The 16,214-nt window shown below is 46.2% G+C and overlaps 1 protein-coding gene across 1 annotated transcript in view; it reads left to right on the top strand.

Annotated features, from left to right (window-relative positions):
- Nucleotides 1–16,214, top strand: part of KCNN1 (potassium calcium-activated channel subfamily N member 1) — a 44,620-nt gene that overhangs the window by 15,872 nt on the left and 12,534 nt on the right. The window contains exon 4 of the mRNA XM_054980977.1: nt 14,416–14,557. Within this exon, the coding sequence (XP_054836952.1) occupies nt 14,416–14,557 (142 nt within the window). The remainder of the gene's footprint in view (nt 1–14,415; nt 14,558–16,214) is intronic.

Raw genomic sequence — 16,214 nt, 5'->3', positions numbered from 1 at the left:
GCCCATAATATGTAACTGACAACGGGGACTAGAACTGGGTTCATGGCTCAGAAACGAACTGCTTTGCTTCCCGTCCACAGGAAATCAGTCTTTAATGTGCCACGAGAGTTACCTCCTTGGAATTCTTTTTGTGCTGCATTATTAGCATGAAGGGGCCCGGGGAGAGGTTTGTATGTGTGTGTGTGAGTGTGGTTGCTGGGCAACCTCATCTACCCCATGGGTGGATGAAGGGAACCAAGTAGATAGAGTGACTCAGGAGAACTCTCTTGCTTGCTCACTCACTCGCTCGCTCTCAGCCAGGGTATTAGAACAATTCCCTTTCCCACCTCTCTCTTTGCCAGAATGCACCATTTGCTTGGAGCAGGATGTATTTTGTGGTGCCAATAGGCACGGCATGCTCTGATGCTGAAATGCCAGAATCTCTTGCAATGCTGGAGTTTGCGTCCTGTTCAACCACAGACAAAATAAACTTCCAGAGCAGAGGTTTAGCCTGAGAACCTCCGATTAGGCCTTGCTGGATCAGACCAAGGTGAACTTATCGAGCCCAGCATTCTGTCTCTAGATGTGGCCAGCTCGGTGCCTCCCTACAGAATCTCAGAAGTAGGAAAGAGGGCTTTTCCAACTGCCCCCAAGCACCTGGTACTCAGAGGTAGATTGCCTTTGAACATGGAGATTCCATTTAGCTAATAGCCATGGATAGATCTCTCTTCCTCTACCATGAATTTGGCCAGCACCTGTGTAAAGTCATCTGCCAGTAGCCATAGATACATCCAATTGCAGTGAGTTTCATAAGTTAATCATGAATAATATGGGGGAGGAATTCCTTTGGTCTGACTTAAATCTACAGCCCCTGAATTTAACTGGGAGATTCTTAGTTCTATTGCTATGGGAGGAGAAACATTTTCTTTCTTTCTTTCTTTCTTTCTTTCTTTCTTTCTTTCTTTCTTTCTTTCTTTCTTTCTTTCTTTCTTTCTTTCTTTCTTTCTTTCTTTCTTTCTTTCTTTCTTTCTTTTTCTTTTTCTTCACTCCAGGTATAATTTTTATAAACTTCTGTAATATCTGTCCCCCATAATTCCTCCCCGCAACTGAAAAGCCAGTTTGTTGTAGTAGTTAAGAACATGGGACTCTAATCTGGAGAACCGGGTTTGATTCCCCACTCCTCCGCTTGAAGCCACCCATCTCACAGGATGATTGTTATGGGGATAATAATGACATACTTTGTAAACCGCTCTGAATGGGCATTAAGTTGTCCTGAAGGGCGGAATATAAATCGAATGTTATTATTATTATGCAAATGCTTTAGCCTTTTCCTGGCTTCACACCTGCAGAGGATACAACCTAAGTGTGACAGTACCCTTTGTGATTCTGTGAGTGTGTGTGTGTGTGTGTGCATGCTTTAATGTCCAAGAAGCATCACAGAACTATTCTTGGGGTTGGAGGGGCCTCGTTCAAAGCAAGAATTGTTAGATAAATAAAAGAGCAAAGATTTTAAGATGGCAAATGTGGCATATTAGGTTGACTCAGATGAGTGTCGGAGGCTGAGGAGAGAACCGTTGATGACTATTCATTTTGAGGGCTAAATAGAACCTCCTTATCAAGAGGCAGTCTATCTGAGTGCCCGACAGGGGGAGACTTTGGGCTCCATGTTCCTACTTGAAGGCTTTTTAAGGCATCTCCTAAATTAGATGCGTTGTTGATCTGATTCTGCAGGTCTCCTCTTAGAACAAAGCTGAGTGTTGCTAAAACCCTCCTCAAGGGGTATTTCCAGTTACCTGTATCCCAAACTATCTGCTTCTGGCAGAGGCTTCAGGTTACACCTGTCCTCCAAGAAACCAGGTAGCAACCAAGGAAAAATGACCCGAGGCCAAGTCCCAGTAAGCAAACCATGAAAGGGTTGCAAGAGATCCGGTACCATCTGGCCAGCGGATCTCTTGCAAAAGCAGAATGCAGATCATCTTTAAATAATGTAAAAAGGGTCTAGATGTCATACAGGCTGAAGCTGAGAATTGGCGCCCCTACTCTGGAGAGAGGGCTGGAATGCAGTCTGCAGGAGAGAACCAAAGAGCAAGGGGAGGGTATGGAGCAAAGCTCAGCAACCTTTTACAATGAAAGAGCCAAACAATGCCAACATTCAGAGGAGGGGAAAAAGGCAATGTATGCTAAGGCCCAATATAAGCAGAACAGAAAATAAACACTGCTGAACATTGCTAATACAGGACATTTTCATTAATAATAACTCATCGTCCTTTACTAAGAAGTGGAGCACATCAGGTCCCTGAATAAGACCTAATTAGGTTTTCCAACTCCCAGGAGGGACCTGGAATTCTTCCCGGAATTGCAACTTATCTCCAGATGAAAGAGATCAGGTCCCCTGGAGAAAACGGCTGCTTTGGCAGATGGCCTTGTGCCCACTGTCTGTCCCTCTCCCTTTAAACCCCATCCTCTTAGGCTCCACCCCCAAACCTCCAGGAATTCCCCAACTCAGAATTGGCAACCTTAGCAAGGGAGCTCCCTGCATGATTGTTTCTGTACACGGGCATAAATCTCTGCATGGTTCACACTTGGACTCCTGGCATTTCTTCATTTCTGTCATTTCCCTTTCTGTTAAGCCTCTTCTGTTAAGACTTTTAGTTCCATCAAAATCTTTGCCTGCCATTCCCTTTGCGTACTGGTTATTCAAGCATCCTACCCACCCCTCCAATATACCTGAACTGTTTTGTTTTCCAAGCGCCATGTTTCGTTCAACACTGAGCCACATTGGGCTTGGGAGACGTAAGTTGCAGAACATAGGAATTTGTCTATATTTCCTCCAGACTGTGGGCCCGTCCAGTGCAATATGGTCAACCTGTGACCCTGCAGAACCACTGACAGTTTGACTAGACAGAAAAACCTGTGTGAATATGACTCAAGAGCCCCAGCTTTCCAAACAAAAGATCCCAGGTCCAAGCTCCAGTTCAAAGATCTTGGATAGCATGGGAATGACCTTTCTCCACTTCCCTGGAGAGCCAGTCAGAATCTTGGGTTGGATGCTTTGAGTTGGTATAGGTCTACTTCCTTTTTTATTGGGGGCGGGGACTCTAAATCTCTGCTCTTTTGCTGTTAGCTGGAGAGATCAGCGTTAGTTGCTTTCGAGGTTCTGGGATCAATTCCACCATTTCCAGTCAAAGGATTTGGGGTGCTGGAAAGCCCTTTCTTCTGCCTGGAGAGAGATATTCCAAAGGCCAAGCTAGAAGTGATGGATTACACCTGAATGGCAAGTGAACAGACTCACATGTATCCCTCCCTGTTCACTTGCACTCCACTCGATCGAGTGGAGTGCAAGTGGAGTGCAAGTGAACAGGGAGGGATACATGTGAGTCTGTTCACTTGCCATTCAGGTGTAATTCATCACTTCTAGCTTGGTCCCAAGTTGCAATACTCAGTTAGAAGGAAGGAAGACCTGACTCGGTTTCATGTCCTCATGCAACTTGAGACCTTTGGTGACGCCAACGACTGAGCCTTGTCCTTTTGCAGGCAAAGCAGGTGCTTGCAAGAGAAGCATCACTGTAGGTTTTGCACTGGAGCATTTATTTACTTTTAATTTTACTTACTTTGTTGATGCCCTGCCTTTCTCCCCAATGAGGACCCAAAATGGCTTCCAGCATTCTCCCTTTATCCTCACAGCAACCCTGTGAGATACGCTAGGCTGAGTGTGTGTGATTAGCAAAGGTTATCCATGACAGAGCAGGGATTCAAACCTTCTACATCCTATTCCAACACTCACCACTATACCAAGCTGGCTTGAAGTCACCTTAAGCAGAGTCTGCCATTTAGTTCAGATTGGCCGCAGCTCTCCACAGTCTCGGGCAACCAAGAGCTTTTCCCAGACAGGCTAAGTAGTGTGAGAGCCAGTGTGGTATAGTGATTAGATTATCAGACTAGGATCTGAGAGATCTAGGTTCGAATCCCTATCCTGCCTTGGAAATTTACTAGGTGACCTTGGGTCAGTCGCACACACTCAGTCTAACTCACCTCACAAGACTGAGGTAAAATGGAGGATAAAACACCTCACAAGACTGAGGTAAAATGGAGGATAAGACACCTCACAAGACTGAGGTAAAATGGAGGATAAAATGGAGGATAAGACTGAGGATAAAATAGACGATAAAACACCTCACAAGACTGAGGTAAAATGGAGAATAAAATGGAGGATAAGACTGAGGATAAAATGGAGGAGAGGAGAATTCTGTAAACCTCCTTGGGTCCCCATTGGGGAGAAAGGTGGGGTATAAATGAAGTAAGTAAGTAAATATTAGCAATAATAATAATAATCAGAAAATTAACCCTGTTGTGCTTTTCTCACAAATGTTGACTCCCCTTGCCCCATCCCCCATCCCCATGCTTCATGATGACCCTTGGTCCATGCTTGGCTGAGGTTCTTCCAAGCCAAACTTTGCAAGGTTCTGGCTTCCCTCTCTCTGGGCCAGGAAGACTCTGTTCTGAATTGGGTTATTGGTGGGGGGGGGAGGGTCTGTTGGCCCCAGATGGGCGAGGAGCAGCATCTGGTTTGAACAAAGCAGCAATCCTAAATTCCTCTTCTCCCATTGCTTGGAGTCAGACTCGCTTGGGACTCGCTGTTCTTGTTTTAGTTTTTCGGGACTGTTCTCTCCTCTCCCCCCCACCCCTGCATGCTTTCTCTAAGCACCCTCGCCTCAGAGTTTGGATGCACTTTTTGAAATGGGCAATGCTTTGTGTTGGAGAAGAACGAATCGTCTCTCTCTTTCTGTGATTCTTCACTTGTGTGTGTTGTGGGGGTGGGGAAGCACTGTAAAAATCTGCACCGAAGGGGTTTTGGTGAAAATCTGACTCCCGGAGAGGGGCAGGTTGCTTTTCTGCCCTCTCCACTGCTGTTCCTTCTCTTGCTCCAGCATTCTGCTCTTCTTTTCATTCTGGTTTTAACAATGGAAATGTTGCTGACGAGTCCCCAAGATTGGATTTTGTGCGGTTTGCTGCACCTTTGAGTTCCTTAAGTTAATTTGCATTGTGCTTTCTCTCTGTGCCTGACGGGTGTGCACTAGTGCATGGATAGAACACTGCCAAAGAAAAGACAACCACAAAAGAGGGGGTCATATGTATGATTGCGTCAAGATTCTTTTCGGTATGGTGTTTTACCCGATGCAGAAGTGCATTGAGGGAGAACAACAAAGCAGTCATCGGGATTGGGCTACATAAAAGGTGGAATTGAAGTGGGGTTTTTGTCAACCAATATTTTATTGATGCGCTTGTATGTACCAAATCTCAATAGAACTGAACATATGCACACCGCAAGGCTGTTTGTTTGCAGAGTGCACGGGTGAATCTGTACTGCGGAGGAGGGGAAAGGCCAAAAATGAACAAGGACTGGACTTGTAGCCAGCTGGTGCACTGCTTTGTACAAAATTCAGACGTAGAGGAACAAAACACCAAATGCTTTGGGCAGCTCCCCAGCTGTATTGTGGGGATAATAAGAACACTCGCTTTGTTCATCACTCTGAGTGGGGCACTAATCTGTCTAGAAGAGTGGTATATAAGTGCAGTTGTCATTATTATTATCATCACCACAATCATTATCATCAACATCATCAACATTATCCATGTAATTTTCCACTCCAGAGTCTGGAGAGAAGTTTGGACAAAGAGAATTTCAGAAGCCTCCTGGGAGTTGAGCTGAAATTGCTGTCTTGCGGCACTTGAAAAATGAGGACAAGGTTCGAGGCGCAAGCTTTGGTGGCAGAGATCCACATGCCCAGGGCTGGTTTTTCTGCTCAGCTCTTTGGTCTATACTGTAGGGAGGAGCAGAATTCTGCCCACAACTTATCATCCTACATTCCAGGTTGTGCAAAGTCCTGCCTGCTCATACTGAGGGCATTCTGTCCTCTTCTATAAAGTTTAGGATGACGAGTGTTTAATCTCATGGACAGATTTCACATTCAATTGAATCTTTAGATCTGTTCAAAAAGTGTCCCCCTCACTGCTTAATTATGCAGGAGATCTCTGTCTTTCTTTTTTAAAAGGAAGTTAACTATTTTAAGTACAAATATTTGAATTACAAAAGAATTACGAGTGCCATCTACGAAAAGGTGAATATCCCTTGTATAGGAGAAATGTCTCTTCCACAGTTATGCCTAATGAGATGTGTGCCTGCACCCTCTGTTATGAAATAGTGCTTTGCAGTGAAGTTTTATTTTATACATGCAAATGTATGCAGATGGAAACAATTCCTTGACTGCTTAAAACTATACGGCTATCCTTTTCGTATTTTTTTAACTGGCTGCCCACCCCCACAATTTTATGCATAAGAGAGTCCATATGGAAATGCAGTGCGCAATCCAGATGTTGGTAGCTTTCTTGTCCTCAAAGTAATAATTTATTTTAAAACCAGGATAGAAAGTATCTACAAAGGAAAACAACCTTGGCATTGCCCTGTAATTGCTGCCCCCCATTCAGATCTGGGATTGCGAACTTTGGGTTGGGAAATTCCAGGAAATTTGGGAGTGGTGATGGTGTGGTTTGGAGAGGGGCGGGACCACAACAGGGTACAATGCAATTGAGTCCACTCTCTAAAGCAGCCATTTTCTTCAGAGGAACTGATTCCTGTAGTCTAGAAATAGGATTGCCTGTCACGGACTGACAAGCAGCAGGAGTCTGGGAGGTAGGGACATAAGGGATGCTGTCAGCAATGATATGACATCACTTTCAGGAAAACCCTTAAAGTGATGTCATACCTCTCTAGGAACTGCTAGAAACTCTGTGGTAAAACCACAGATTTTCTGGCAATTCCTAGAGATATCACTGGTGGCATTTTTTAAACATTATTTTTCTCTTGCTGGCTACATGTGTGGAAGCAAGAAACTAGAGCCCGGGGCAGGGGATCTCCCCACCCGCAATGGGAAGATAGCAGACCTATTAGTTGTAACTTTGGCAGAACTCTAGGCCACATCTGGAGGATACTCACATCCTACTCTAATAGGTTGAAAAATGTGAACTGGGAATTCTGCCCCATAGCCTTTGCAAAACCGATGGGGAATTGAATGCTGCTTTGTACTAAAAAAGAGAGCTTCTTTGCTCATAGAAAACAGAGAGCAAGACCCATGCCCAAATGCTGGGCTCCACTCCCTACCATTTAGCTCCATCTGCTGGCTGCCTTCCACAGTCTCAGAGCTTGCAAACATCATAACGTTTATGTCAAGAATTGACTCACCTAAATGAGATGAAAAATTTGGCAACTTAAAAAGGCCATAGAAGTTCTGGTGAGCAGAACGATGTCCAAGATACAGGCTCAACGCCTGACTCAAAAACTCAAACTAACCTGTCAGATATGTCTTTAATAGGACAACGCCTGCCAGAAATGCAAAGATTGCCCTTTTTGGAACTCAGCCTGCTGGCTTTTATTTTTTAGCCCCAGTCATTTCCCTTAAAAATAGAACTTAATTAGTGCATTGAGTGTTTATCTGTTTCTCTGAGCATGAAAAGGTGGTGTGTGTCTACATTTGTTTCTCAGAATGTAATTTCACACATCATCTATTGGAATGTGGGAAGAACCAAGACTTTAAGGGAAGGCTGTGAGCAAGCTGAGAAACATACCCTGCCCAACAGCAAAGAATGCTCTCACTTGTGGGGTCATGAATTTGGGGAAGCAGGGGAGGTTGTTTTCAAGTATGTATTGGGCAATTTGGTTCTGGAAAAATCCAGAGAACATAACAGCAGATCGGCTTGGTTAAATTAGTGTTCCATGTAGTCCAGCAACGTCCTTCATGCTGTGGCCAACTAGTTGCACCAGGAGGATTAACAAACAGGGTGTAGAGGCCAAAACCTCCTTCCGTTGTTATATTCATTAATATTCAGAGGCATGCTAGCTGTGGACATGGAGGTACCGTCAAAGGTTGCCAGGTTCCTTTACCCTTCTGGTGGGAGGGGGGACCTGGCACTTACCTTTCGTCTTTCTTCATGCACCCTGCTTCCTGCGTGGCATGATGGTGTTACTTCTGGGAGTGATAACAACAACATTCGATTTATATACTGCCCTTCAGGACAACTTAATGCCCACTCAGAGTGGTTTACAAAGTGTGTTATTATTATCCCCACAACAATCACCCTGTGAGGTGGGTGGGGCTGAGAGAGCTCCAGAGAACTGTGACTAGCCCAAGGCCACCCAGCTGGCTTCAAGTGGAGGAATGGGGAATCAAACCCGGCTCTCCAGATTAGAGTCCTGTGCTCTTAACCACTACACCAAACTGGATCTCATTGATATCATTGTGCAGGCACTGGGAGCAGTCCTGCACTTCGCAGGGGGGTGATTTGGAACCAATTCAGCCTGTTTGTGGTCCAAATCGTCCCAGTGTGAAGCACAGGAGCACTCCCGGGGCCTGTGCAATGATCTCACATCACACCATGCTGGGAGTGTGCCCGTGAGGCCTGTCCCCCACCTTTTCTCACCACCGGTCAGGTGTGTAGTGGTGGAGGGTGGAAACAGGGGATCCCCCACCCCCACCGGGGGACCTGGCAGCCCTGGTTCCCTGATTTCTAAGGCATTGTCGGGCATCTCTTCGATAAACATGTTTGATCCCCATTAAAAATAGTGGCCATCAAAATATCCAGTGGCAGAAATCGCCACAAATAGGCATACCAGGTGCCCACCAATGGCAATGTCCTGGGGGTTTGCTTGGCTGAGTGGCAGCAACCCCCCCCCCCCCCAGTAATCGCCTGCCACTGGCAGGCAATCTGGGAAAGAATGTTCCAGAGGGGCGCGATGACATCACTCCTGAAGTGACGTCATCACACCAGATGTGGGCATAGAAGCACTTTCCCGAAGTGATGTCATCATGCCCCTCCAGGAAATTACAACAAGTAGGTCCTGGATCCCCCACCTCCCACAGGTAGGGTATAGAGACTGGGGAACCCTAGCCACAAACCAATTATTCTTTGAGCAAAGAAGCCTTTCCCTTTTGTCTGTCTTGAGACTTCTGGCTATCAGCTTTTTAACATTTTAGTATTATGGGTGAGGCAGAAAAAGTTCTCTCTACCCAGGTTTTCTACCCCACACATGATATTATAAGCCTCTGTCGTATCCCCCTTGAATGTCTTTTCTCTAAACTGAAAAGCCTCTAATCTCCTTAACCTTTCCCTGGTTCCCCAAATGTGTCTGCACTGCATATCTATCCAAAGGCATTTCCAATGCATTGGCTGTACTTGGGAAACTAAGCTGAGGTCATTCAGGACTTCAAAATCCAGGGGCAAATTTGGGTGGGGAGGCTTTCAGAAGCATTCTCCCACCCACTCCAGGCATTCCCTCCCCCCAAAGAAACCCTCCCACTCCCTGTTAATACGCAGTCATTGCATCCAGTGGGGAAATGTAATGCAGTTCACCAAAGGCCCCGTGTCAAAGAGCAACAAACTGCCTTCCATGGTGTGTATGTGGGCAGATCTTTTTCTCTTTCTTCTGGAAGGCAACGGGGTTGAAGAAAAGGCTGGACTCCTTCGTCCCCCTCTCTCCTCACCCATCAAACTCAGCCGGCCTTTTAGCTGCTGGGCTGTGATATTAATTAGCACCATTAGTAATTATGTAGCACTTTCTCATAAATGCATTTCACGTCGCTTTAAATGCTCCTCCGCCACACCTCCAGGGGGCCTCTGAGGAGCTGCTCGATGCAGCAGAGAAATCCCAGTGCGCTCCCGTCCCACTCATCTTGCATTAGCTCTAATTTGCCGTGCATTTGAACAGCGCACAAGAGCAGGCGCTTTCATCCCAAGCTTTGTTGACATTCCCAATTCCCCTGAAATCTTATTAATAAGAGAGAACTCCGTCTCTCGAAAGAGCGTTGGCTGTGTCTGTTTGTGCGGGATCAACGAAGATCTGCAAAGCTCACGACTTGAAGGGCGCATGGGCCTCACTTTGGAACGGTGTTGTGTTGGTTTTCCACTGCGCTCTTGCTCATCGATGTGCCAGACCTTGGCTGGAGTTGAGCAGGAAAATCTAGGCTTGGGTAGGATGAGGGAAACTTCTGAAATTCTCCTTATTTTTTGGGATACCAACCTCCAGGTAGGGCCTTGTCCAGGAAATACAACTGATCTCCAGAGATCAGTTCCTTTAGAGGAAATAGCAGCTTCAGAAGGCAGACACTGTCATTATAATCCTGCTGAGCTTTGTCTCTCTCCCCAAACTCCACCCTTCCCATGATCTGCCTCCAGGAATTCCCCAAGCCAGAACTGGCAACCCTATTCTCCCTGGATTTTGGTGTAGTGGTTAGGAGAGGCAGGACTCTAATCTGGAGAGCCAGGTTTGATTCCTCACTCCTCCACTTGAAGCCAGCTGGGTGACCTTGGGTCAGTCACAGCTTCTAGGAGCTCTCTCAGCCCCACCCACCTCACAGGGTGATTGTTGTTGTGGGGATAATAGTAGCATACTTTGTAAACCACTCTAAGTTGGCATTAAGTGTTCTTGAAGGGTGGTATATAAATCAAATATTACTACTACTACTACTACTACCTGCAAATGGGAGCCAATGCAGGAGGAACCGTTATTTCTGAATTATGTATAGACAAAATACTGTTCATCTGCAATATTCCCACTATGTTGCTGACACATAGAGGTCCCCACGACTCCCTTGCAATCTTGTCCTCCTTGAAGTGATTGGACATCTAAGGTTGGATCCCCGCATATCCATTCCAGTAGTGGTGGTACTGGGCCCTTGTGCCAAAGGAAAGCACTACTGATCATGGAACTAACCTGAGGGATCCAACCCATATATTTTTTACAAGATTCTTCTGTGTGTGTTGTTTTACCAATGCACAGGAGTGGATGTATGCACCAATTAAAAACTGCATGTACGTTAACATTGATTGCTTTTTTACAGTGTTTTACCATCTCATTTGTGTACATTAGTAATGGGGAGGGCGGTGCAGCAAGCTGGGCATGGTTCCATTCTGGAATTCATTTGAGCAATTCCACTATTTAAACCAGAATTAAGGACGAGTGGAGTGCAGGGCACAGGGAACTCCTGGGACTGGCAGTTGGGCGCAAACTGAGCTAAGTGGTCCTTACGGCAGCATGTGCTTGGCTCGGCTCAAGCCTGTGCTACAGTGATGGTGGCTACTGGCTTGTCATTGGGCAAGGCTATGTCCATTGTTATCATCATTGCAGCCTGAGTCTGGGTCAAGCAGACCCTGTAGCACTGCTAGCATGGAGTAGTGGTTACAGTGTCAAACTAGGCTCTGGGAGACCCAGGTTCGAATCCCCATTCTGTCATGGAAGCTCACTGGGTGACCTTAAGCCAGTCACTCACTTTCAGCCTATCCTGCCTTGCAGGGTTGTTGTGAGGATAAAATGGAGGAGAGGAGGATCATGTAAGCCACTTTGGGTCCTCACTGGGGAGAAAGGCGGGGTAGCAATGAAGTAAATAAATAGATAGGGGTCCACTTGGTACAGCTTCTTCCAGGGCTGTTTTATCATCCTGGTCTACTCCTAGGGAGATCTCACAGCGTTAAAAAAAATAACATAAGGAAAATCTACTCATCTCTACTTAGAGGATTATACTCAGGGTGGGATCCTGTGGACACTTCTGTGTGTATGCTGTCAAATTGCAGCCGACTTATGATGACCCCAGCTGGGGTTTCAAGGCACGAGACTAACATAGGTGGTTTGCTATTGCCTGCTGCTGCATAGAGGCCCTGGCTTTCCTTGGTGGTCTCCCATCCAAATTCTGACCAGGGCTGATCCTGCTTAGCTTCCACGATTTGACAAGACTAGGCTACCTGGACCATCCAGGTTGGTAAATATTTGTCTGTGCGTAAGCCCCACAACACTCAATGAGAAATCTCTGAGTAAACCTGTCCAGGATTGGGCTGTAGATCTGGCATTTCTCTGCCTCCATCTCCCTTTTTAACTTCTTCTTTTTTTTTTAATAAGATTTTTATTGGATTAGACATCATTTAATTTAGAATTACAGTCAATTTCCCTTTTCTCCAATTCTAACCCCCTCCCTTTCCCCCCCTTTTGTTGACTTCCAACAATTTTCCAACCCTTTGTCCCTTTTCCCTTACTCATTTTGAATTCATTCTATCTAGCAAGCATATATTTTCACTTTCTTCTAAGCTTATCTATATAACACAATATTCCTTCTGTCTTCTTACTTACTTTAACAACTAAATAACAATAATAATAATACATAACTAAATAATATCTTTCTTTTGATAATAATCCTTTAACTATTTTTGGTACTCTGTACTCTATCCTATAGTCCCTTCTTCAATATGGGACAAACAATTTATCCCAATTTATCCCTTTTTAACTTCTTGTCTCTGCTGTTATGGATGCAAGAAAGAGATTCCCGGCCTAGAGTGTTTATACTCCCAAAGGAGGAAAGAGATGGAGGAAAGAGAGGTGGAAGTGAGGAGAATTTGTGGAGAAATCGACTTTTGTTCACCTTACATTCTAGTTTGTCTTCACTGATTGCCATTGTTTTAATCTGGCTGCATTTTTCACCTCTGTTTTGAGACTTCTTAAAATGGAAAAGCATCCCCCCCAAAAAAAAATTAAAGATAAAAAAGCCCAGCCATTTCTGCTCTAAAAAAGTTAGCCACCCAAGAGTCTGACCTTGCCCTAAATGGAACCAGATCTTGCTACAGGTAGCATTTTCTTTGGCTTCTCATTCTATCAAGGAATGACTTTGGTGTATCTTTTTGAAAGGCAGAAATGTTTACGTTTACAGGATATGAGCAAATGAAAGAAGGAAGGAAGCAGAGAGCTTCCTTTTATAAACAAATACACGATATTGATATGAATAGATATGGATCCTTTACTGCAATACGCTATCTGTTCTTTGAAATAGGTTTACTTTATTTTATTCCGCAATTCATAACGTTTAACTAAAAAGGTTTCTTTTAAAAAAGAGTGGAAGCCATCCGGGAGAGTTCTGCAGGATTTCCCCTCCCATCTCCCTGGTCTCTGTGAGAACACAGACTGGGATGGGAAACACACACACACACACACGAGTGGGGTTGCCAGATCCAGGTTGGGAAATTCTAGGAGATTTGGGGGTGGAGCCTGGAGAGGGTGGGGTTTGGGGAGGGGAGGGGCCTAAGCAAGGTATAATGCCATACAGTCCACCCTCCAAAGCAGACATTTTCTCCAGGGGAATTGATCTCTGTGGCCTGGAGATCAGTTGTAATTCCACACACACAAACACGATTGTGACTAAGAATTCCAGGAAACTAAACATGCAATTCTGTGAGCCCAACGTTCAGAATTCGTAAGAAAAGTACCAAACATGGTCACTGCTTGGACTGCTCCAGTCTGAAGTCATCTGTTTTTCTTTTGAACCTTTTCAAAAGCAGCCCACATGGAGCGTGTTGTGGTAGTCCAAGCTCAACATCACTAGAACATTGGGTTGCTAACCTCCAGGTCTCCCAGAATTACAATTGATCTCCAGGTTACAGAGATCAGTTCCCCTAGACAAAATGTCTGCTTTGGAGGGTGGACTCTATGGCATTAAATCCTGCTGAGGTCCCTTTTTTCTCCAAACCCACCTTCTCCAGGCTCCAGTCCCCAAATCTCCAGGAATTTCTCAGTCTGGAGCTGGCAACCCTACAATCAGTTGGTTCCCATTCAGGATGAGAATTCAGACTTGTTGGTAGTCCACAGAAGGATCCTTGGGTTAATTTTTTAAACATCGTTATTATTTTTTAAAAAGAACAAAACCCTTCAGGCTTTGAAATAGCTTTGACACGTCAGAGATTTTTTTGAGTTTATGGCAAGTGGCCTACAAATGCTGCAGTGAGAATGCAAGAATGTCCCCCTTGGTTTGTTTCTGCAAAGTGCCAAAATGCACTTTAAATGCTGCAGGATGCCACAGTCAGAGACCGAGGGCATTTCCAGAAACAATGCATACATTGGGGAGGAAGGGAGAGGTCTACTTGCAGGCTCTGTACATTGATTTTAAGAGCTTATGATGGCTCAAATGCACTTTTGATTTTTGTTCTTTCTTTTTAACAGCAATTTCCAGAAATGGTGCATCCTTTGGTTTTTACTTTTTTGCATCTCCTGGGTGTGTAAATGGAATGTAAAAGCTACTCTGTCTGACATGCACGTTTGATTTTTGTTGTTGTTTAAAAAGTAACAGGATCTTCTTCCACTGTATATTGCACTAACAGCCTGCATAATCCCTGATTGGATTTTAGCAATGTGGAAAGATCCACATGAATTAGGAGGATGATTAAGCTGGTTTTGGCCCTGGCTTGCTTAAATTCATGCCCTGGTCAAGAGTGGGCCTGCCTCCGTCCCAAGTGTTAGTTGAAGACTCGGTGTTTAGGCCCCTCTGGGATTTGGGGCCAGATACGGATGTGAGGGGAAACAACGAAGTGGGTTTTGATGGGGACTTTCTCCCTTTGGCTCTTTGACAGGTATCACGACAAGCAAGACGTGACCAGCAACTTCCTGGGGGCCATGTGGTTGATCTCAATCACGTTCCTCTCCATCGGCTACGGCGACATGGTCCCCCACACCTACTGCGGGAAAGGGGTCTGCCTGCTGACCGGCATTATGGTGAGCCCCCCAGTGCCATTTGAGCCCAAGTAAAGTGGCCAGCCCAGTGCTGGCAACTGGTGGGAGACAGGGGGTGGGTGGGCGGGGACATGTAAATTGCCATCGATCCAAAAACGTGATGTCGTTTCCTTCGTCAACCCAGAAGTGATGTCATTGCATCAGGGTGATGCCCTGTCCCACGGAAACTCTATGGTTTACAGCCCTTATTACAGCCTCACGAAGCGCAGGGCTGTTGTCTCACTCTGACCAGATCAAGGGACAGACTATTTCTTCAGAAAGTATTAAAAAACAAAGCACCTTGAGGTGGTTTAGCGTGAAACACAGGAAGAAGCGGTTTGACAATAGCTGCTTTGATGTCAGCTATGCACCTGGAGACAGAGCCAACATTGTGTACTGGTTAGACTAGGATCAGGGAAGCCCAAGCTTGAATCTCCACACTGCCATGAAAGCTTTCTAGGTGATCTTGGGCTGGTCAGATTAACCTAGGGATCGGGCCGAATTGGGCTGCAGTGGAGCGCAGGGGCACTCCAGGGCCTGTCATGTCACCCTGGCAGTGGCCTGGATTCGGGCCGAAAATGACATTTCTAGAAGAGACATCATCACGTAGGCTGGGTGCATGCGCATGGACATGTGCACGCAAGAGAAGTGCTACAGTAAGTGCCAGGTTTCCCACCTCCTGCCCGGAGGGTAAGGAAACTCAGCAACCCTCTTCGTAACTCAGCTGTGCCACAGACTTACTAGCTGGCCCTATCTCTTAGTTTCCACTCTCTTACAATGGAGGTAATAATAATGCCGGCCTACTGTAGGGTTGCCAGCCTCTAGGTGGTGGCTAGAGATCTCCCAAAATTACAACTGATCTCCAGGCGACAAAGATTTCCTTGGAGAAAATGACTGATTTGGAGAGTGAGACCTTGGGCATCATACACTGCTGAGGCCCCATTCCTCACCCCGCCCCCTCTCCAGGCTCCACCCCCCCCTAAATCTCCAGGAGTTTCCCAACCAAGACCTGGCATCCTTCCTTATAGGTCTTGGCACATGTAAATGCATAAACTACACGCTGAACTTTCCAAATACAATGTGTTGTTTTTACTAGGACCTGGCTGCCCAGTGTGTAAACAAGAGTCTATAAAACTGGAGAAGCCAGAGAATGAGGTGGAGGAAGAGGGGACTTTTCTGGAGCCAGTGGGTACTTAGGCCTGGTCTACACCTGTGGCACATAATAGGGTTGCCAGGTACCCACTGAGGGTGGCAGATCTCCTGCCTCCATCTGCAGGGCCGGAGCCAGCATTCCTGGCGTCTAAGGCAGCTTCAGGGGTGTTGGTGTGCACACGCACACGTGCAAACCCGGACTGTGTGATGACATCACTGTGTGTGACATCATCATGCGGGGGCAGGGACAATGCACGGGTGGCCTCCCAGCCCTCCCATTCAGTTGCCCCATGCCGCCCTGGCCTCCTGCTGTGCCTGGCCTGCAGCTGTGTGCTGGCAGCGGCAGCAGTGGCAGCAGCACAGAGCAACTGAGTGGGAGGGCTGGGAGGCTGCCCGCTCAGCTGCCCCCCGCTGCTGCCACCAGCACATGCTCCTGGCTGGGCACAGCAGCTGCGGGCCAGGCGCAGCAGGCGGCTGGGGCAGCACGCATGCATCCTCCCTCCGGCTC

This window comes from Eublepharis macularius, chromosome 5, assembly GCF_028583425.1.
Source record: "Eublepharis macularius isolate TG4126 chromosome 5, MPM_Emac_v1.0, whole genome shotgun sequence".
Lineage (NCBI taxonomy): Eukaryota > Metazoa > Chordata > Lepidosauria > Squamata > Eublepharidae > Eublepharis > Eublepharis macularius.
Note: the sequence above shows the minus strand (reverse complement) of the source record. Positions and strands in the feature narration are given on the sequence as shown.